The sequence below is a fragment of the Dryobates pubescens genome, chromosome 4, assembly GCF_014839835.1.
Source record: "Dryobates pubescens isolate bDryPub1 chromosome 4, bDryPub1.pri, whole genome shotgun sequence".
Classification (NCBI taxonomy): domain Eukaryota; kingdom Metazoa; phylum Chordata; class Aves; order Piciformes; family Picidae; genus Dryobates; species Dryobates pubescens.
Window position 1 is genome coordinate 19,470,469 of NC_071615.1, and position 23,242 is coordinate 19,493,710.

Genomic DNA, 23,242 nt, shown 5'->3' on the forward strand with positions numbered 1-23,242 from the left:
TTATTTGAGGAAGAAAGTGCTGCTGTTAGCCCATGATTCCCAGTCATTGTTCTCAAGATCCCTGAATTGTTGACCACCACAAGGAAACCAGGAGAGGCTGGACTAGTCATCTTGATAGATGTCATCCAAAGTGGGAGACAAAAGAACTTGAGGGCAGAACTTGGGTGAGGGTGGTGTGATTTTGCATAGAGGGAGCCATAGTGCAGGTGTTGTTCCTTCTTTGTGCAAAACCATTTCATCCTTCTTCTGGGTCTCCGTGCATGCTGCAGCACCCAGGGAGATGCTGAGTTGTTACTCTTGTTCATGTTACCAGCAACAAAAAGTTATGCTCACTTTGACAGCCTCAGGTCTGTGTGTCCTCCTTTGTGAACTTGGTCTGGAGATGGGGAAGAGCACCTGTGTGCTGGATGGGAATGGTCCCTTCTCCTTGTTTTGTTTTCTGATGATGAAATTCTAAAGACAAAGTCCTCTTTGTAAGGTATGGCAGTTGACCTAAACGATGTGGGAGGGACCCAGAACTTCCTAGTAATTGCAAAAGGGGACAGGCTTCTGTCACCCTGCCTGGGAAAGGAAGCAAAAGGGAACAGAGGTTGCTGTGGAAAGTGACACCAATCGTCTTGCACTTTCTTATTCCTCATCGAGAGCTGAGCATCCATAGCCTGTGGCACCCACATGGTACTCTGCCACATCAGGGAAAATCTAATTATGGATTAAACACTCAGTTCCAGAGCTGATGCCATGAGCACACTGACAGCTGCAAAACATGGAGTTGGTGCTGATTTTTATGGCGAGTGCTCCAGAGACCTAATGGGTCTTTGGCTTTCTTGCTCTTTACCTGTACAATACCATTTCCTCTACAGTTTTGGTCCTTCTCCCTTGTTCCTCCTGATGTCTATTTGTTGTTCCTGTGTTTCTTGTTGGAACTGACACCTGGATCTCACCTTAATCTTGCCTCCTCGTCTTCAGTGCAAGAGTGAAGAGAGGGGGGAAATATACAAACAGGCATGCATTGAGCAATGCTGTGTGTCCCCTTTGGGAAAAGCATGAATGTGAGCTTGAGAGGGCCATGTAAATCTCATGCTTTCTCCTCTGGTTGTGTTTTGGTGGGTTTAGTCACTTACTCATCTCTGCTGCTCCAATACAGGGAATTACCAGCTGGAAATATTGGAGTGATCAATAAAAAATGGTGAAAGGAACAAAGACTGAGTATGCTGTTGTGGCTGGCGTAGGGACTCAGCTCTGAGCAGTCAGCCCGTCTGTTGGTTACACAGCCTCATAATATCAGACCATCTGCCTGCTCCTCTGGTGCTGCAGTGTGAAAAACAGGGAGAGAAGCAGACCACAGAGCTAGGAGAGATGTTCCTCCAAAGCAAAGTGAGCTTCATGATCCTAAAAGCTGTCAGAGATACTTGAAGCTACCTGTTAGTGTAAAACAAGACAGGATGGGTAAAGGGATGGGAGACTGCAGTTTGCAAACCACAAGAGACTGTGTGATGAGTACCTGAACCTGCTGAGATAAGAGGAGATGATTTAGGATTGTTTAGCTTTAGTGCTTCATTAACTTCCTTACTTTGAAAGGTGAGGTGGAGCTGTGAATCAGAAAATGATTCTCTTGTATGTGGTGCTGTGTTTTCTGTGTTTTTATGGTGCTGGCTGGTTTGGTTTTAATCCCAATGGTGCTGAGCAGACTGAGTCTTTGTGCCTGTGCTCTCTTTTTTTTTGGTGAAGTAATACAGTGAGTGGAGCAATCTAAGAGAAAAGCCCCTGAAAAATACTCTAAGTCAGGACCTTCCCATATGCCTTTAGAAATAAATTTGGGTTAAATATTTCCCTTTGAAAACCTGAAGTGTAACACTGGGCTCTTCAGACCTTGTGTCTTGCATTTACCACAGCAGAGAACCAGTGTCCTCCAGGTCTTTGGCATCACCAGCATGAAAAGCAAGAGGATTGCTTCCTTTTAGGAGTTGGGCTTGAGTTGTGCTGTTAAGAATGTTTTCATCTTTGTTTCAGCTTTTAAAAATAACTTCAGTGATTCATGCCAGATGTATAAGAAAACACAGCTAACATGCATTTTTTTCCTGCATAGTTAATCATAACTCTCCTCACACGAGGGCACAGGTACTTGTCTCTGCGGCTATGTGTGTGATATATTAAGAGTGATGGAGGCAGGACATGAAATAGTCAGTAGAGACTGTTTTGGAAAGCGCACAATTCTTGCGGGAGACTATTGTGGGTTTAAGTGGATAAAAAATTGGTTTGAGGGCCGCACCCAAAGGGTGGCTGCCAAAGGTCCATGTCCAAGTGGAGGCCAGTGACAAGTGGAGTCCCTCAGGGATCAGTACTGGGACCAGGCTTGTTTAACATCTTTGTTGATGACATGGACGGTGGCACTGAGTGCACCCTCAGCAAGTTTGCTGATGGCACCAAGCTGTGTGGTGCAGCTGACAGCTGGAGGGAAGGATCCATCCGGAGGGAAGGATCCATCCAGAGGGACCTTGATAAGCAGCAGAGCTGGGCCCATGACAACCTCAGGAGGTTCAACAAGACCAAATGCAAGGTCCTGCATCTGGGTCAGGGCAATCCCAGGCACTGATAACAGGCTGGGCAGGGACTGGCTTGAGAGCAGCCCTGAAGGAAGGGACTTGGGGTTACTGGTGGATGAGGAGCTCAGCAGGAGCCAGCAGTGAGCACTTGCAGCCCAGAGAGCCGAGCAGAGCCTGGGCTGAAGCAGGAGAAGTGTGGCCGGCAGGTTAAGGGAGGCAATTCTCCCCCTCTGCTCCACTTTGCTGAGACCACAGCTGGAGCTCTGGGTCCAGTCCTGTAGCCTTTATTACAGGAAGGATCTGGAGGTACTGGAAGGTGTCCAGAGAAGGGCCACGAGGATGAGCAGAGGGCTGGAGCTGCTCTGCTGTGAGCACAGCCTGAGAGAGTTGGGGTTGTTCAGCCTGGAGAAGAGAAGGCTCTGAGGAGACCTTCTTGTGGCCTTCCAGTATCTGAAGGGGACTCCAAGAAAGCTGGGGAGGGACCTTTTAGGGTGTGAGGGAGTGATAGGACTGGGGGGGATGTAGCCAAAGAAGTGGAGAGATTCAGATTAGATGTGAGGAAGAAGTTCTTCCCCATGAGGGTGGTGAGAGCCTGGCACAGGCTGCCCAGGGAGGTGGTGGAAGCCTCCTGCCTGGAGGTGTTTGCAGCCAGGCTGGAGGTGTCTGTGAGCAACCTGCTGCAGTGAGGTGTCCCTGCCCATGGCAGGGGTGTTGGAACTGGATGATGCTTAGGGTCCCTTCCAACCCTGACCATTCTGTGATTCTATGATTCTAAGCCTGGATGTCTTAACCAGAGAGTACAGTCCTCTGGAGGGACTAGACAGTCCAGGGATGGACACTGGAAAGTGAACTCTTCTTTTATTCTATCCCAACATGCCTGCATCTTCCCTATATAAGCAGACAGCCCCTTTCCCCTCTCTTCTCCCAGCACACTGAGCTGGTTTCTCTTTGGTGTTTATGGGGGATGTGAGGCTTTCAGCCTTGAGCAGCCTGGCTCATTTTTTCTGCATCAATCAGGCTGGGCTGGGGAGGGGTGGAGGGGCAGCATCAGGCCTGGGGAGTTAGGGAGGGGGCAGCATCAGAGCCTGGGGAGGGGTGGAGGGGTGGCATCAGAGCCTTGGGAGGTAGGGAGGGGCAGCATCAGGCCTGGCATTGTGGCCTGGTAATGGTGGGGGAGGGTTTTGGCCAATGTTGGCCTGGTGAGATTTTGGTAAGCCCAGGATGAGCTGAGGGTGCACATGGATTTGTGTGTTTTGCATATAGCTGTGACTAGTACCTTCCATTTAAACTACCAAGTCTTTCCAATCCTTCTTTTACTCCTTTGGGGAGGGGTAAGAGAGCTTCTGTCTGCTCTGAAACCATGCCAGAGATCCAGTTCCACTTCTTTTTACTGGATTCAGGACTCTATAAGTGATCCTTTGAGGAAATCGGTCCTCTTTTTCTTCTTCCTTCTCAGAAGCAGCTAGCACCCAGTACACAAAACAAGGAGGTTCATGTTTTAACTTGGCTCAAACAAGTTCCATTTGTTTCTTCCCCAGCCTGAAATTTGTTCTGTGTTGTCCTTTCACATAAGAAAATGTTCCCAACCTTTGGCCATAGCTGTCAAACTCTTCTCTCTACCTTTTTACATTTTATCATAACTCTTTTTTGCTGGGGCTGGTAGGGGAGGGATGAGAGGAGCTCAGAGTGCTGTGGGTGGGTACATGATGAATATGTGTGGTGGCATGGTGACTTTTTTTTTGTTTTGTTCTCTGTTTCCTACAATGATCCTAATATTTCTTTTCATCTTTTCAGAGTCTCTGTAGAGCAGTGAATTAATGTTTTCATGGAAGTGTCTGTCATCGCCCCAAGAGCTCCATCCTGAGGGGTAGAAGCTAATTCTGAACCCATCACTAGATAGGTAAAGGTAGGTTTACTCTTCTTGTTCACCACTTGGCATTTATCAACACTGAATCATAGAATCAACAAGGCTGGAAAAGACCTCAAAGATCATCGAGTCCAACCTGTCACCCAAGACCTCATGACTACTAGACCATGGCACCAAGTGCCACGTCCAATCCCCTCTTGAACACCTCCAGGGACGGTGACTCCACCACCTCCTTGGGCAGCCCATTCCAATGCCAAACAACTCCCTCTGTGAAGAACTTTCTCCTCACCTCGAGTCTAAACTTCCCCTGGCACAGCTTGAGACTGTGTCCTCTTGTTCTGCTGCTGGGTGCCTGGGAGAAGAGACCAACCCCCACCTGGCTACAACCTCCCTTCAGGTAGTTGTAGAGAGCAATAAGGTCTCCCCTAAGTCTCCTCTTCTCCAGGCTAAACAATATTACCTACTGTTTTCTCTTAGTCACTCAGGGACTGAGAAAGATTTGTGGATAGTTCAGATGCCTGTAATGATCCCAGTATCTTTAAAGCTTTCAAGCTCCATTTGTCCTTGTAGCTGAACCCTTTTGTTTCTTCCCATCAGCTCTTGTTTTTCTTGAGTTCCCTTCTTCACAACTTTTTGCTTGGTTTTTGGTTGGTTTGTTTGGCTTTTCTTTGGTTGGATTTTTGTTTGGTTGGTGGTTTTTTTTTAACTGTTATTGCTTCTACAAGGCTGCTGAATCCCTCTTAGTCACAGGTTCAAGGTTTCTCCTACTAATGTTTGGAACTGAGCTCCCCACACCACACAGGAGTAAGTCAAGAGTTAGAAATTTCCCAACTAATTTCTCCATGCTCATAAAGTTTGCCCAAAGTGTAGTCTCTGCATCATACTGAACATGACATTTTCTGTTTGTGCAAGGGGATTTGAAGTCCTCCTCCACTCTTTTGTTTTCAGTCCTTGCACCTTCTCTGATACCAGTTTAACCCTGCTATTGTAAAGCCATCCTAGGCGGTGATCACTAATCGAATTCTGCCATTTTTATCTGAGCACAGAATCCATCCACAGAGATTGTGTTGCTCATTAATGACATTACCTTGTTATTCTGATTCAGCTTTAGTACATGACAGCTGCTTTGTCTTTCAGTGTAATCAGTACCAAGACATTACTGTCCCACTAATTAGCTTTCTTCCATCAAGTTTCTGGTACACCTATTATGTCACTACCCATTAAAGTCAGGTATCTAGTATCTCTTCTCATTAATTGCTGTTATAGTGCTGGCTTAGAAGCCTGTATAGATTTGGCTCTGCTTTCTCTTTTTCTGTGCTGTGTTTAGGTGAGGCTTTATTTGTTCATTTGCTCTTTGCCATGTGCTGTCTTAGTTTTGCCAGCTACTTTTTAGGCAATACCGCACTTTTATTGCTTCATCTCCACAGGATGCATCATCATGAGCTGTGCAGAGTACATGGAGAAGACATCTCCTACCTCTGCCAGTACATTCTCTCATTTTAAAAGTCCCCTGTAACATTTTTGACTATTAAATGCTTGCTAGCAAGGACCATTTTTCTTCTGCAAGGCTTTGCCTTGCCTCAACCTCCACGGTTTCTAAAACTTCTTGTTTATTTTCTGCATGCAAATCTCTTTGTAGATCAGTAGCCAACACTGACACAGGCAGCTGCTGCTGCCTTGCTGCTTTGCCCTTCCCTGGGGATATTATTCCATAGATATCAGAGGTGAAGCAAGTGAGGTCCTGCAGAGCAGCAGCTTAGATCAGGTTGTGTCACACCTGTAAGAAGTCTGTCCCGGGTATCCTGCCCTATGTCAGTGTTGCCATCTCGAAATTTTGAGCCAATTCCTGAAGCAGCTTCCCAAGAAGACTCCCCACACCAGAGCTCTTTGTTTCAGTACTTGCTGCAGGCACTCCTGATGCTTGCAAAGCACCTGAGTCACAGCCTAGGTGAAAGAGTCTTGGGGGCACTACATCTCCTGCACACCCTCGCTCTTCCCCAGCAAAGTTCTTCCAGCACAAATACTGCTTCCCTCTGAGTTGCACTGTGCAGATCCCAGCCAATTTGGCTGGTCATGACTCCTCACCCTCCAGCTCTCACTGTGTTGCTGTGGTTGACAGCTGATCTTTATACGTTTATAGAAGGATGGAGGTCAAATCCCCACACAGCTGCAGGCAGGAGGAGGAACAGCCCTGCACACATTTAGAGCTGTGGGGTTATGCTAGTCAACGAAGTCAATTATCACATCATTTGGTGGGATATACTGCTACAATTTGACTTCCATTGTGGTGCCACAGTTTCTAGGCACATTATATGGCCTTGATTTCTTCCTTTGAATGTATCCTCCATGGCCTCTTGCAAGTTCTCTTGGGTACAGATTTAAGTGACAGGAAAGGGGAGCTAGAAGATGCCCACACATCTGTGATGGGAATGGAGTAATGGAATATGTCTCAGATTCAGTGTTCTGGTTGGATATAGCAACAGCAGCTTGACAGAAAGGTGTTTTATCAAGGCTGTTGTAACAGCCTAGAGGGAAAGTCTGCAAGCTGCATTCAAAAATGGACCAAGAGTGAAAACTGAATGTACTTTTCAGTGTCACTCAGAAGTGTCCCTCATTACATAGGTTATCTTATTCTTCTGCAGACATCAAAATACTCAGCGGGAACAAAACTTTGATCAAGTTTTATGAAGGTCCCAGGAGCAATTCAGAGCTGAAAGAGCAGATCCAGTCTACTGTGGCAGTTTCCTTCCAGTTCCTTTTGGAGCTATCTTACTATTCACATCTGTAACAAACTAGCACTCTTTGTAGGACCCAGTGACATCTGCTCTGTGAGAGCCCTTCAAAAGTCCTGGCTAGTCTAACTAGCTACTGCCCTATCCCTCATTAGTGACAGCAGATGAAAACTGTAATAAAAAAATACTTGTGGACAGAAAATATTTTTTCCCTAGCTAATTATTATCTACCATCACCAAGATGATTTTTTTAAGCAGATTTGGCACTAACCAGCAGCTATAGCTAATAAAGTCAATGTGAGGCTTAGAAGGTTCTGACAGATTGTTGGCGGCTGCCTTAACTGCAGGAAAGAGCTCTCCTAGTGTAGGTTGGAAATGCTTATTTATACCACACTGTGGGTCTGTTTGCCCCCAAATTTGCTGCCTCCTTTTAGTAGATGTCATTGGTGCAGTATATGCAAAGGGTGTAATAACCGATCAGAGCGGCAACACCCAGTGCCCCAGAGATCAGCACAAATGGATTCAAGGCAGGGAGCTCAGGCAGCAGCTAGTAAATTTTTACAGTAAGAATTTGAAACCTTTTCGGTTATGAATGCAGGATTTGTGCTAAGGATGCAGCTAGACCTCACCAGAGATGGTTTCTTCTTAATGTGAGTTTCAGTGCCTAGCTAAGAAGGTCTTAAATGTTCTGGAGAAGTCTTGATGTTCTGGAATGTCTTGATGTTAATGGCTGAGAGACTCTAGAAGAGACTGGCTGTGCAACTAGACTAAGTGTGTTCTTAGGCTTCTGTTTAGCATGTCTGAAAAGTGGAAGGTGATGTGCTCAGAGCACAACCTTCAGCAGCCTGTATTTAGCTTCAAAGCTGGTTGGGATGAAAAGCTTCTTTGAATCAGGGAAAGCCAACTGAGAAGAAAACTTTGGAAAGCCTGAGTGCAAGGCTGCAGTGATGGGGTGTGTACTCCTTAAGATATTTCAGATAACTGAAACTCTGAAACCCCACTTTTTAGTGGTAAGTCATGCTAAGAATGTATGCAGAAACTGAATGATCTGAAGCCTCATTGTGAAGGTAAATTTAGTCCAAAATTTCCCAGTTACACAATGGACTGTGAAACCCACAACATTTGTATAACTGAATTCAGATTATGATATTCATGGCACCTTTTCATATCTTATTTGCTTAGAAGAAGAAGCAAGAATCTGTCCCAGCACTGGGTGTAACAGCATAGTTGGCAAGCCTCTGAACAAGAAAGACAACGATGAGTGAGGGCTTGAAGAAATGGGAGTAGGAAAGATTTTTTTATTAGTGGAAAAGACCAGATTAAGTCAAGAAGATAGAGAGCTCTGCAGAGAAAGTAAGTTGAGCATCATTGATACCCAATTTTCTCTTTACACCTGGTGAAAGTATCTCTGGACAGTACCAAACTGGTGGTGAAGACCTCAGATTAACTATGTTGCAGTGTCCAACTCGATCCACAGCTGTGGAACTTCTGGTTTTGTTGATGAGTCAGATGGTCAGCACTTTCTGTCTCTGACAGAGCGTTCCCCTCTCGTTCTGCCAGTATGCCTTACAACTCCATGGAAAGGCTTCAGAAATAGCCATACATTTCTTTATACCACTACAGCAAAAGAGCCTTCCTTCCTCCAAAAGAAAAAAATAGAATAGTCTGGAAATACACCCTGACACCATGCAGCAACTCGACAATTTTGCTGAAAAATAAATTGCTGACAGCATTTCACACAACCAAAAGAAATCCTTACAGCAAAGCAATAAATGCTGGTTTGGAAAGTGTGTGGGTGATGCAACCAAGTGTTATGCACCATCATGAACTTCTCCAGAAAAAGGAGAAAGCACAGAAACCTCCTGCTATCTCCTGAACGCATCACACACTGCCCACTAGTCCTGCTACTGGTAAAATCAGTCAATCATTCGTTAGGCTGCCTTCTTGGAATCATAGAATAGAATCATAGAATCAATAAGGCTGGAAAAGACCTCAAAGATCATCAAGTCCAACCTTTCACCCAAGACCTCAGGACTACTAGACCATGGCATCAAGTGCCACGTCCAATCCCCTGTTGAACAACTCCAGGGATGGGGAATCCACCACCTCCCTGGGCAGCACATTCCAATGCCTAACAACTCCCTCTGTGAAGAACTTTCTCCTCACCTTGAGTCTAAACTTCCCCTGGTGCAGCTTGAGACTGTGTCCTCTTGTTCTGGTGCTGGTTGCCTGGGAGAAGAGACCAACCCCCTCCTGGCTACAACTACCCGACAGCAATGAGGTCTCCCCTGAGCCTCCTCTTCTCCAGGCTAAGCAACCCCAGCTCCCTCAGCCTCTCCTCACAGGGCTGTGCTCAAGGCCTCTCCCCAGCCTTGTTGCCCTTCTCTGGACACGTTCAGGAGTCTCAATGTTCTTCTTACATTGAGGGGCCCAGAACTGGACACAGTACTCAAGGTATGGCCTAACCAGTGCAGAGTACAGGGGCACAATGACTTCCCTGATCCTGCTGGCCACACTATTCCTGATGCAGGCCAGGATGCCATTGGCCTTCTTGGCCACCTGGACACACTGCTGGCTCATGTTCAGCCAGCTTGGTTCCTCTTCCACGCATATCAATGTCCATCATAGCTCCTCTCATGTGGCTCTCCTTTGGGCTGAAGACTCTTAGCAAACTCTTGAAATTCAACAAGGGTAAGTGTAGGGTCCTGCACCTGAGAAAGAATAACCTCCTGCACCAGTACAGGCGAGGGGTGATCTGCTGGGAAGCAGCTCTGCGGAAAAAGACCTGGGGGAGTTGGTGGACAGCAGGAAGGCCATGAGCAAGCAGTGTGCCCTTGTGGCCAAGAAGGACAATAGCATCCTGGGGTGTGTCACGAAGAATGTGGCCAGCAGGTTGAAAGAATTTCTTCTCCCCCTCTGCTCTGCCCTCATGAGGCCTCATCTGGAGCACATGTCCAGTTCTGGAGTGCCCAGTTCAAGAAGGGCAGGGAACTGCTTGAGAGGATACAGCAAAGGCGAGAAAGATAATTAGGGGGCTAGAGCATCTCTTTTATCATGAAGACTGAGTGGGCATCTTATCCATGCTTATAAATAAAGAGTGGGTGTCTGGAAGATGGGACCAGTCTCTTTTTCAGTCATAACCAGCAACAGGACAAGGGGTAATGGGCACAGACTTGGACATAGGAAGTTCCATCTAAACATGAGGAGGAACTTCTATACATTGAGGATGGTGGAGCCTTGGAGCAGGTTGGCCAGAGAGGTGGTAGAGTTGTCACCTCTGGAGTCACTCAAAATCAATCTCTGGGTGGGAGGGGTGGGGATGACTAGATGACTCCAAAAGTCCTTCCAACCATTCTGTTTCATCCTTGCTCAGAACCTTCCAGAACTCTGATTACCCCTGCTGCTTTTCTGTGAGTTGGACTAAAAAGGACAAAATGACACACTGTATTTTTATCTCAAGGTGAAGCTTTCAGATGCATACAGTCCTCAGGTAAGAGAATACTCTCTGCTCTGTTCTTAAGTCCTTTACTAATGATTTCTAACAGATTGTTTTGTGGCTGCTGCTGAGCATTGAGCTGGTGGCTTCCTAAGCATGGTTATGCCCCAAGGTCCCATTCTGTGTGTAAGCCTCAGCTCGGAGCCAATTATGGCAGCAATCCTAGGACTGTTCTTCCTTTACCTGCATCATTTGTTTAGGTTTATTTACAATGAACTCCCAGGGACTGTGTGTATCACTGTTTCAGTGCAATGCCCCTCTGCTTTATTGGTGGTAACTGGCCTTGTCTTCCAAATTTGTCCAGCTGACCAGTGATTCAGACAAAGAACAATTTGTTCCTCACACCACTTACTGCCTCCATCAGACCTGATGAAGGTCTTGTATGCCCAAGAGGTTCTGTGATTGTCTCAAGTGATCTAACAAAATCTATTGCTTCTTTGTCCAGATGTGAATTTTCATCTGTGCTTTGGGTTTTCCAGAAGGCCACTTGTCAGTGTGAAGGGCACTGAGGCCTGGACACCTCTTTAGCTGTGGACAGTGCTCGGTCTTGGGAAGAGAGCAGGATGGGCTCAGCTGCCCAGGTTGTTAATTGAACTCTAATCTTTTTATTTTTTTTTTTCTTCCCCTAAGAAATACTGGTTTGAAATACAGGTTAGGCTGCTCTTGAGAATGTACAACTGTAACACCAGGGTAGAGTGAACCTTTGCAGCCCACTTCTGTGCAGTTGAATATGTAAATAATTTATTTGGGGGGGGAGAGTAAATCAAATAAACAAGCATTTAGATTATTCCCTCACAAGGAGACATTTGTTACTGTGACTGCAGCTTTCTGACCATAAATATCTTTATAGCCCAAGGAAACCATGTAGAGTGTCCCTCTTCACTAGAGGAGGGAGAGAAATGTCTGTGTTACAGTGCAAATCTTGATTTTCTTGGAAAAAAATAATCATCTGAGTGAGGAGAAAATGCATCAGGGAAATGACAGATCTGCATAAACTGAGGAAGTAGCTGCCTTAAACCCTTGGCATTTGTTTCACCTGGTTGTGTGTAATCTGGGTGACATGTAGGTCCTTGTATGCTTTGGAAGGAATGCATCCCCTGGAGCTCAAGTGAGACAAGAAACAATAGTGATGACCTTTGTAACAGGGGAAGAAGCCTTGGCTGTATTTTCTTACCTTTTTCAGAAGCCGGGGCAAGGTCAATAAAACTTCGACATTTTTCACCTTTAAAAGAAAAGGATTATTTTAGGAGACAGAAGTTGACTGGGTTTGCTGTGCCTCCTCTTTCTGACTTAGTTTCTGCCACCACTCCCACTTCAGTCTCTACAGGACCACTGGGTTGTTTTTCCCAGACAGCAGCCTTTACTGGTGCCTCCATCCTGGACGAAAACCACCATAGTCACAGGGCTGGGCTCTCCCTTGGGGTTACTCTCCCCTCACTGGGAGTATGAAACACAGCTAGTGAAGAACAGTGTTCTTCCTGATGCTTAGGTCCTTGATGGGGGGGGGGGGGGGTTGGTTCTCTTTCCCAAGGTCAGAAATTGTGTTGCACTCTATATGGAGTGCCTCAGTGCACATCACCACAGAAGGAGGGCATGAGCTTCCTCCACCAACAATTCTGCCCTCCTCCTTCTCAAGGTCAGGACACTGCCTGTGCTCTACCAGGGTGTGACCAGACCTGCTGGTTCCAGGAAGCATTGGCATGGGCACAGGTGTCTTGGTAGACAAATCTGACACATGACTAGGACAGACAAATCCTGAAGCACAAAGGAAGTTCAGCAGTTGCATAGCGTTTAAAAACAAAGGGTAAGAAAGCAGGCAAATGCCTGGCTGGACCATCACCCCCTGGGCCACTCCCTCTGCTTTGTGCCTGCTGCATTATTATTGACAATTCAATTTTCTGTTTAGGGCTCCACCTCTGGTTTTGCAGGTGTCCTTGAGAAGCCTATTGCCTCTGAGCAGAAAATCTGTCTCAAGGGTAGGTGTTTTGACCTTTCTTTTTACTTCTTCAGGCAATCAGAGATTATTAAATAATTCCTCTGCTGTAGGAGCATCTATGCACCAGGTGTGAGTATTTCCTTCAATATGACATGTTCCAAGGTGACCAGCCAAACCTTCAAGTGCTTCAGGCAAAGTGCTGTCCACTATTTAGTGACACCAAGGATGCTGATTTCTCCCCAGCTCTGCTCCCAGGGCTCTACCACCCCTCTGGAGGAGTGTTTCCTTAAAACCCAACCTCAGCTTCTCTAGCTGCTCTGTCATCTTTGCAGCCTTCCTTTCTCTCTTTGTAGAGACACGACCAAGCCCAGCTCCCTCAGCTTTTCACACGTGCTGTACCTGATCAAGAATTGCAGAGAAATAGGTGGACTATAAAAGATGCTGTAGTATAGGTAGGAATCATTCTCACCCAGAGACTCCAAGTCTTGGGGCATGAGGTGTCTCAGGAGTGCATTGCACTCTCCCTGTATCAAAGGAATACAGGGAGAGTGACCTTTAGCTTTGCACTCTATCTGAACAGATTAAGAAGGAATTTTCACTCTAACCTTATAGATCTGTGGTTTGGATTCGGTCTTATGGTTTAGGGTGGGTTGTTTTTTTTCAGATGTGTGTTATTACTTTTGCCACAGATTTATTTTAACCTGACTTCAGGCTAACTGCCTAGCACTGAGTCATCTCTTACCTATAGCTGCAGTGAATCTGAAGCCATATTACTGGAAACCTCTAACAGATACCTGCCTCTTTTGCATGTTATCCTAAGACAGCCAAAGGGGAATGGCCTTTACTGCTACAGAACCTGCATAGGCTGCTCTGAGACCTGGAGATATGTGGTGCCTTTCAGATGCAGGGCAAGTTGCAGAGCATTTCTGGCATGTATGGGTACTGAGGAAGCTGATGGTACCACAGTGTCTGGCTGCACCTGCCTGCAGGACAGAGCTGAAGAGTGTGATCAGAGGCTCTTGGAGGAATGTGCATCCTCATTCCCCCTCAGAGTGGGTAGAAAACCCTCTTAAACTTTGAGTGTCTAAAAAAGGTCGTTTGGGAGCTCTAGCACAAAGAATGACTGTAGATTGGAGTGCAGAGCAAAGCCTGGAAGAAGTCACTTCACTTTCAATGGCTGATACCTGGATTGTGCCTGGCTTTCTGCTGAAGGTTGTGGTAGGAAGCAGTTCCTGATGAAGAACACTTCCCTTCGTTGCTCCTGTTGCTGGAGCACTGGAAACCTCTCCTTCATTGTCAATGGTAACCACTGGTGGTATTTATAGATCACATCCACACTTCCACATGCAGACATGTATCTCACTGAGAACTGAAGATGTCAGCACTGCTTTCAGTGTTCCTCTCAGGATTTATTCTAAGTTATTTTGGGGTATCTTGTATAACTGATCTCTTAAGCCCTCTTAAGTTTAATTTTAGACTTGGCAGAGTTTATCCTGCTGTGCTGCCCTTTTCCAGATGCATCTTCTCCTCATAACCAGGCTCCTGGAGAGTCTTTGGAGAGTACAGAAAAGGCTGTTTAGAAATGCAACAAGAAAAGAGTCTAGGATTCATCCCCTTGATAGTTCTGTCTTCACCTAGTTCTGACACTTTTTCTGACAAAAGAAAGACCAGGAGTGATGTCTTCTGCACATAACTCTCACAGAAAGCAGAGGTGTGACCTGGCTTGAGTGCTCTCCACTTCCATGACGAGCCGTGGCCACGTACAGTGCATGTGAAGAGATTAGGAGTACTGAGGAGCTGTGGGGAGCTGAGGAGTGAGGGCTGATCGACCACCAAACCCTCTGCTCTTGGTGCTGGCTTCTTGTGTTGTTTCCCAGGGGTGAGGTAGAAACAATCTCTGTAGAAGCCCTTGCAAATGTATTCCCTTCATAGCCAGACTGGCTCTGTATGAGCTCAGTTTTGTCTCAGCTGGGCTTGCCATGAAGGCAAAGAAGGGGGCAGGGGTCACAGGGCCTTTAGGGCTAATGCCAGCAAGTGCCCAAAGTTTGTGTGGTTTTCTCTAATTAATCCTAGTTAATCAATGTAATACTGCAAACATGCAGTTTTGTAATTTGCTGGGGAAGTTCAAACTGAACCAGCCAGATTGTGGGAGGAGACACACTGGGAAGGACCCAAGGTCTGAGCTGGTGGCAGACTAAGAGTCTTGAGGTGTTGGTGTGCATGGTAGAGGATGACAATATCCCAGGGCCCATTACTGTGATGAGCTTGTCCACCTCCAGGGGGGGTGGGGGGTGATGTTTTTGTGGTGATCTGCAAGCTTTGCTCTGCCAGAGAGGAGGGTACCAGCTGATGGGAGGGATCATGTTGGTTCTGGAGTTGCTGGCAAAGGCACTGCTTCTGGGCTGGCCTGGGTGACCTGCTACAACAGCATCATTCATGCTTGCACATCTGTGTGCATCTGCATCTTGAATATGTTCCTAGCCTGAACTAGGAATCCAAGGCAAGCAAGCAAGGGAAGGGAAATTCTCTGGGACTTCAGGTCCCCTGGGCTCAGCTTCCTGGGAGCACACAGAATTTCCTCAGACAGGTTTACTGAGACTTTGCCCATTTCATGGCTTTGCAGGTCAGGAAGCTCCCACAGAGCTGCAGGTCAAATGTTTTCTAGCTCTTCAGTAGTTCAGCTCTTCCTACTGAAGAAAGTTTGGCTTTGGGCTTCTGCATATTCTTAGCAAACAGCATACAAGAAGATGTGGAGTTTATCACTGTGCCTGTGCCAGCAACACAGGGAAAGTTGTGGCAGCATAAGATGATCTTCCTGTCTTGCTTCCAGCACGAGGCCCATACTCTTTCTTCTCCTGCTGCTCATGGCATCGTGGGAAGTTCTGAGCTTCCAGTCCTCCCAAGTCTGTGGCAAATACTTGTGAGGAAAATTCTCATATTTGAAAAATCAAAGTATTTCAGGAGGAAGGAGAAGGCTGTGTGAAAAGGAGCACTGCTCTGGCAGAGCTGCATTCTGGAGAAGGTAAATGAGCTGATAAGACTGCTGCAGGGATGGGAAGGAGGGTGTACAGGATGGTGCTGACAGAGAGTTGTATTTGGTAGCGTGGTCATTCGTGTGTCCTGCCACCTCAGATAGGCAGAGTGTTCCCCCAGACACCTCCATTTTCCTAGGAGGAGGTGGTGAGGGCTGCTTGCTTACTTTCTCCACTGAAGAGTTCTACTTCTGAGTGTCACACACACTTTGGAAAGCTGGGACTCTGTGCTGGAGGCAAAGACTTTTTTCTCTTACCTTTCTCAGGCAGAGGTCAGTGACCTCCCTAGCCTAAGCAACAATGTGAAAGCAAAAACTGAGAGAGAGAATTGGCTTTTCCAAATCCCCCAAATTCAATCATGCCAGAAAATGAAGACAGCCAGGTCTATAGGGTGCAGTAGCTCCAGGGCTTGGGGACTACCTTCCCTGTTGTGCTCTGCACACCTTGCCACGGGCACAGTGAAACTGCATTATCACAGATTAGCTGTGCCCAGCTGCAGCTGCCAAAGTGGGTGCTGGCTAATTGATTTTGAGGGAGGTTTTCCCCCACTTCTACCCTGCCCTGGTGAGGCTACACCTGGAGTATTGCATCCAGTTATGGACTTCCTAGTACAAAAGGGACAGGGAACTACTGGAAAGAGTCCAGTGGAGGCTACAAAGATGCTGAGGGGCCTGAAGCATCTCTGTAAGGAGCAAAGGCTGAGAGCCCTGAGGCTGTTGAGCCTGGAGAAGAACAACCTGAGAGGGGATCTTGTCAATGCTCAGCAAGAGCTAAAAGGTGGGGGGCAAGAAGATGGGGTCAGACTCTTGTCAGTGGTGCCCAGTGACAGGACAAGGGATAATGGGCACAAACTGGAACCCAGCAGGTTCCATTTGACCACGAGGAGAAGCTTCTTGGGTGAGAGAGTGCTGGAGCCCCGGAGCAGGCTGCCCAGAGAGGTTGGGGAGTCTCCTTCTCTGGAGAAATTCCAACCCCACATAGGCACATTCCTGTGCAACCTGCTCTAGGCCAATCTGCTTTAGCAGGGGGGGGTTGGACTAGGTGATCTCCAGAAGTCCTTTCCAATCCCAACCATTGTGTGATTCTGTGATATTCTTCCATGGGTCTACAGAAGAGACTAGGGAGCTGTAACAGTGCAGCTGGAAAGACATGTCAAGGTGCACATGGATTAGGTCTAAACTCTACTACGAAGATGTACTTCTCATCTCAGTGTGTCACTGGTGCCACTCTGAGTTTAAGCCTTTGTGAGACCTACATGTATCCTGCTCTTTCTTCCACCAGTTGTCTGAAGCATATGGTTTGAATGTGTCCACAGAAGGGCAGCGAGGCTGGGGAGAGGCCTCAAGCCCTGTGAGGAGAGGCTGAGGGAGCTGGGACTGTTTAGCCTAGAGAGGAGGAGGTTCAAGGAAGACTTTATTGCTGTCTACAACTACCTGAATGGTGGTTGTGGCCAGGAGGGGGTTGGTCTCTTCTTCCAGGCAACCAGCACCAGAACAAGAGGACACAGTCTCAAGCTGCACCAGGGGAAGTTTAGGCTGGAGGTGAGGAGAAAGTTCTTCACTGAGAGAGCTGTTAGGCATTGGAATGTGCTGCCCAGGGAGGTGGTGGAGTCCCCATCCCTGGAGGTGTTCAAGAGGGGACTGGATGTGGCACTTGGTGCCATGGTTTAGTCATGAGGTCTGTGGTGACAGGTTGGACTTGATGAGCTTTGAGGTCTCTTCCAGCCTCGGTGATTCTGTGATTCTGTTTGTCTGCTCCTGACTTCAGGATCCCCCCACCGCACAGCAGTAGGTGGGTTTGTCCAGTGTATCCCTTGAGCAAATTGGGAAGGGGGCAGAAATCACACTAAAGGAGCAGAGGCTTTCAGGCAACATCTCAATTTTGTAACATGGCCGTTGCAACAGCAAGGTTTGGAAGTCTGTGTCCTTGTGGGTCTGACATTCCCCAGTTGTTTTCCCTCCGAGCCAGTGATAAATACCTCATTAATAACCAAGGCAGCAAAATGAAACCTGCTCCAGAAAAATCCTCTCTTGTACGCCTTCCAACGGCACGGTTTCAAAATACTCTAGTTAAATAATTTGACTTCAAGAAATCAGGTAGCTGACTGAAGGAAAGATCTGCTGCAACTCTGCTTTTTATCTTGGAGAAAAAAAAATAAGGGAAAGCTATCTGTATTCACTTACTCTGCATAAAATGTTAGGAGTTCTACAGTACAGTTCTGCTGGAAATTTAAATGATTAAATTTCATTTAAACAGCATTCCCTTTTAGGAACACTCTGGCTCCCAGCCTATGAAAGACAAAGTGTCCCCCCCCCTTTTTTTTTCCCCAACAGGGCCTACCAAATCCTTATCCCTCCAATTCTATCTGGAGTCATGTGATCCTGATGAGTTCTCACATCATCTACTCAGAGTAAAATCATTGTGTTTGCCTAAAAAAAGACCTAGCCCTCCAGGGATCCCAGCCTAGACGGGGCTGAGGCACCTCAGCACAACTTCAGTGACAGAAAGCACTACATTAGGGAAAACACAGGTTAATCAGCTGGCTCAAACTGAGTTCTAGCAGGTTAATTAATGAGTGGAATATTCCACTGTGATTAAACTGATCCCAGCCCCAGCATTTAATTGATTTTTCCCCCACCTCTAATAACAAATAATCTGCACAAATCAACCTTTTGCAGCTGACCACGCTGATTTTTTTTTTTTGCTGGGGCAATATTTTCTTCTGGAAAATAAACAAGTTCACAGAGAATGACACTAAAATATGTCTTCAACTATGAAAACAGTTGTTTTCTCTTGCTCTTGCAGCTGTCATTCAGAACTGCTGCCAATCAGCATTTCCCTTACTTCCAAATAAGTGGGAATTTGTTTGCTCTGTGCTGAGAGAACTCTCAATCTTTTTCTCTTGTGGGGTTCTTTCCCAGCCTATCCTGCTGTTCTCTTCAAGCAAATGCAAGCTCATAAAACTTTTAACCTTTTTAAGTGGAAAAGCTTAAAGCTTTCCACTGTTTCATTTCAGGCATGCGTTTTCCCTCAATACACAGACCAACAAAGAAATAGTGCTTATTTTATTGTTAAGGTCTCATCTACACTGTGGAGTTTCCCCCTCAGTTGGTTGGAGCAGCAGACAGCTGGGCAGAGGGTACAGGCAGAGCGAGGGATGCCCAGCACGTCTGTGCTAAGTGGGACTATGTGCCATGGCAACTGGGCTTTCTGCGCTGGAACTCTCCCTGAAGTGAAAAATCTTGCACAGTAACAGAAAGCAAACATCTCCACAGGCTGCTCTCAAATCAGGTCTAATTGAAACACAGCCAAGTCACAAGACTCATCTGATTATCTTGGTAAGACCTGATGGATGTGTACACACATCTGTCATTTGGAGAGCTGGAAAATAGTTCAGATTTCTAAATGATTGAGAGAATCGAGGGAACGATGGTGCTGAGAGAGGCTTTCAATGACTCTGGTGTCAAATTAGACCTGACTTTATAATCTGGAAAACATTAAATCAGACCAAGAGCTCTGATCTGCTGCAAGCATTTCAAGCCACCAAATGGGAAGAGGAGGATTTTCACCTGTTCATCCACAGATGACCATCTGCCACCCTGTGCTAATGTAAACATGCCAAAATAAACTAGTTATTGGCTGCCTGGTGCCTGTGGGACTATAAGGTCTCCCCACAAAACTGGAAGACTGGAAATGAAGTTCCTCACAGAAGAAATGGCTGCTATCTGTACCTCATTGAATGAAGTATGCCATGCCTTCTGCAGTCTCATTTGTGACTGCATTAGCAGTTCCAGGCTGGCTGGAGATTAGCGAAGGTCAGAGGAGTAAGTAAAGAACAACACACTAAACCCCAGGTTGTAGAAGTGTGATTCAATAACTCCTATTCCTTCATATTATTAGCTGTGGATCAGTGTGGATTCTCTTTTAACCATGCCAGTGCTTCTCTCCAGATAATGCCCAGCTGGAGGATTTGCATTGGATCTGTGCCCTGGATCCAGAGATACTTGAGCGGGGCAGGCTGAGCTCAAAGTCACTGACAGCAAAGATGGAAACGCCTTTTCATGGATGGGATTAATTCAGGACATGAAAGCATCAAAAGCATGTGTGCCAAAATGGAGGGAAAGACAGATGTAGGACAGAGCATTGCTCTGATTACATGGCACATTGCTGTGGACATGAGTCCTGAGACTGCAGCTTGAAACATGAGCAAGTAACTGTAGGTAAGAGGCAAAGGGATTGCTGGAGAGGAGGGGACCTTGAGTGCCAGAGCCTGTACTATATCAACCTGTATTTCTTCTTCACAGTTAACACTGTAACAGTATTTATTCTCCACAGTTAACACTGTAACAGTATTTCTGCCCTACTTTGCCCATCTATCTGCTGTTTCTCTTAGTCATTGCAATTTAGGCTTCCTGCTTCGAAATGGACTCCAGGAACTTTTAACTTCCCTCCTTGGAGATGCTCAATTGCTTTTTGGGTTCAGGCATCCTGTTTTTCCATGCAGGTGTGCTTGGAGTATGGAAACTGAGATAGCCTTAACCTTTCACCCAGAGAAATACACTACAAATTTATGTCCCACTTTTGAAATCAAGTGAAAAGAACTGCTCTTGCCCTTCCTCTTGTGAATCTTATCTCCAGCCTTGTACCTAATGACTTTGCAACAAGTTCTCATTCAGTGTTCTTTGGGGGCTTGTTTTTTGTTTGTTTCTGTCTGGCCAAGTGATGCCCAGTGGAATCAGGCTGAAGGACAGTAAGATGTGTTGTTTGATCTCTCCAAATGTAGTGAGTCTAGACATGCTGGCATGTCTCTGCTTCTCTATCACTTCCCCCCCCATTTTAAGCATGATTTGTGTTCTTTTCCCCACCAAATGTGAGGTGTTGGGCTGTGTCTGTTCAACAAGGCAAGTCATTCCACAGTGATAGCATCTGCTTCTTGCTATGTACTGTCTTCTGTACTCATTTGTAATCTAGACAAGGAAAGATTTATATTGCCATTTTGTTTCCCACCAGGAACACTGGATAACACCCCACCAGTTCAGGATCCTGCTTGAAGCAGTGTTGCTCCTTGGTAAGTCCCTATTTTGAGATGTATCAGTAAACCAGGTCTGGTAATTCTCTGTATAAGGACATTTTTAAATACAGGTTTGAAGCTGCTGTGCTTTACAAGCCATAGAGATACCAGTCTGATTGATATTTCATCCTCTAGTTACTTCTGTGGCCTTGAATTAATATTGTTAATATTTTACACAAACTGACACTGGGGTGAACATCTCAGTTCTCTTTGAAATATGGAACCTATGTGTTAGTCTTCCAGGACTTTGAAGTTTGTTCTGTTTACAAGGAACTGCCAGAAACCCTCAGATGCCTGTTTTGAGGCTACTGGGTTAAATGGTTGAGGGCAGATCCATCCAAAGAGAAAGCAACACAGTTTTTGCTTATATGAGGTAGAGGATAACATCAAATAAGAGTGGCTCAATGCCTGGCCCCTTACCTTACTCTGAGTCTCAGCCTGCAGGGACTTCATAACCATGTTTTATGTACGCTCATACAGCTAGTCTGTCTAGCAGGATGAGGAGGACCTAAAATCCCAAATCCCCAGTGCACACTAGCCACAAAATATCCCCCAAATCCTATAAAAACCTAATGTGTACAATAAAGCAATCACCACCACAGGAACCACAGCTATCATGTACCACAGGAGGAGAGTAAGTCATCACCAGGAACATGAGCAGATCTAAAAGCTCTTATCATAGAGCTAATTTCCTATGGCTAGTCCTATCTTATCCTGTGAGCAAATGGCAGGGATTTGTTAGGAGAAGCTCACAAGTGCTTTTCTGAGATGGATCCTTCCCCACATTGTAAAAGGAAGGCAAGAATTTGTTAATATCCCTGTTATCTAGCCTGAGGGAGATTTCCCTTCTGATCCCAAATTAGATCATCAGTTTAATGTTCAGTGCATGAGCAGCCATACCAATTAGATACCGAGCAGCTGTAATAACGTCAATGGCAGCAAACCAACCTCCTCACACACTGTGTCCACCTGTCGCCAGTTTCTGCTGCTTTGGGGAAGGTATAAGGCTCTCCAGAAAGTGTGATGTGCATCAAGACAGCAACTGTTTGGTTTTTCATCTTGGCTCCCACTGGTGACCAGTGGCAGCCCTGAAACAGGGATGGATGTGATGGAATATAGATATGGTGTAAGGCAGTCACACCCAAGCAGCTCCTTTCAGACCTCCTTAAGATGCCAACAAATCAGCTCTGCAGGATTCACTGCAAACTTCCTCATGCCAGAAACATTCCTCTTCCCTGGTGCAGCTCTCCCTGTGCCTTTAAGGGAGTATCCATTCCACCTCCAGGATTTCCCTTGGTCCCACTGCCCTCCATGGAGGGGAAGTCCAGAGACACTTTCTGGGAGCTTCTCCTTGGATTCTCACTTCTATTTCTCAGTGACACGTTACAGAATTCATAGTAATTTCTTGCTATTTGTGTACATATAGGAGCTGCCATCACATCTCCTCTGGCCTGTCGATTGGTTGTACTGAAGAGGAAGAGTTTTTCCTGTAACTACCTTGGAAATCCCCCTCTGTACATTTCACCTCTCTCTTTTCTCTTTCCATAACTATATGAGATGGCATTAGCCAAATGTTCTGGTGTTCTCTGTGCCTTGCTCAGATTCTTCCCTAGAGTAAGACCTTTCTTTTACATCACAGCGTTTTGCAACTCAAATACCAGCCTACGACTTGTTTCTTATCTTTCTTGTGTGAGTGATAGCTACCTGGAATCTCACAGAACTTTACGCCTTAGGTGTTTGGTGCTTTAACCTTTTTTACATTTTAATGCTGTTCTTACAACTCCACTAGACCTGCTCACAATTGTGCAGCAAAATCTCTCTTCTGTAATGGCAGTATTTCCAGACTTTGAGTCGCAGCATATCTAAGGAGTGTGCTTCAAGCAGGATTATTCTCTTCAAATTAAGACTTCTGTGTTGGAAATGACAATTCTTAAAGAAATCCCTTTTTGGCCAATGAAGGAAACACATAATCCCTGGTCTCAGTTGGTCCCATGTGAGGAGTTTAATCTCCTCAAAAAGTACTCACTACTTTCCCCTGGCTGTAGTGAAGCTGTTGATCAGTTTAGGCACAGTCACCTACATTTGCTGATGTCCACAACTTTGCTCTAGGATTCATAGGGCCTTTTGCTCTGGGGGTTTAGTTTGTTTGTTTGTTTACAGACTAGGTGACATGATTTGTATCCTTTGCTCTTTTCCCTAGATTTTTAACCTCAGCATTAACTGCATCAACCCTAAACCCAAATTTGAGGACAACTGAAAACACTTGATGCTCATTGTGACAATTTCCTTTGTTAGGTTACTTGCCACAGCCTCCTTGCAAGACTGTTCTTTAGTCAGTTTACAATCTCTCTGCTTATCCCCATTGTAATAAATAAAGTAAACCCTGCACCACAGATGCAAGCAAAAGCTCCACCTGCTTCACTATCTTGATATTGTCATCCAGTGACAGATATTCAGGGCAGAGCAAAGGGATGGATTTAGGGTGATTTTGCTTGTTTGATAACAGTGCTGCATCAGTAGTTTGGGGACTTCCTGGTCAGAGGTTGCTCTCAAATCATCATGTTA

At 46.0% G+C, this 23,242-nt stretch overlaps 1 protein-coding gene across 1 annotated transcript in view; it reads right to left on the reverse strand.

Annotated features, from left to right (window-relative positions):
* Positions 1-23,242, reverse strand: part of GSG1L (GSG1 like) — a 67,391-nt gene that overhangs the window by 37,271 nt on the left and 6,878 nt on the right. The window contains exon 2 of the mRNA XM_054180740.1: positions 11,813-11,860. Coding sequence (XP_054036715.1) covers positions 11,813-11,860 — 48 coding nt within the window. The remainder of the gene's footprint in view (positions 1-11,812; positions 11,861-23,242) is intronic.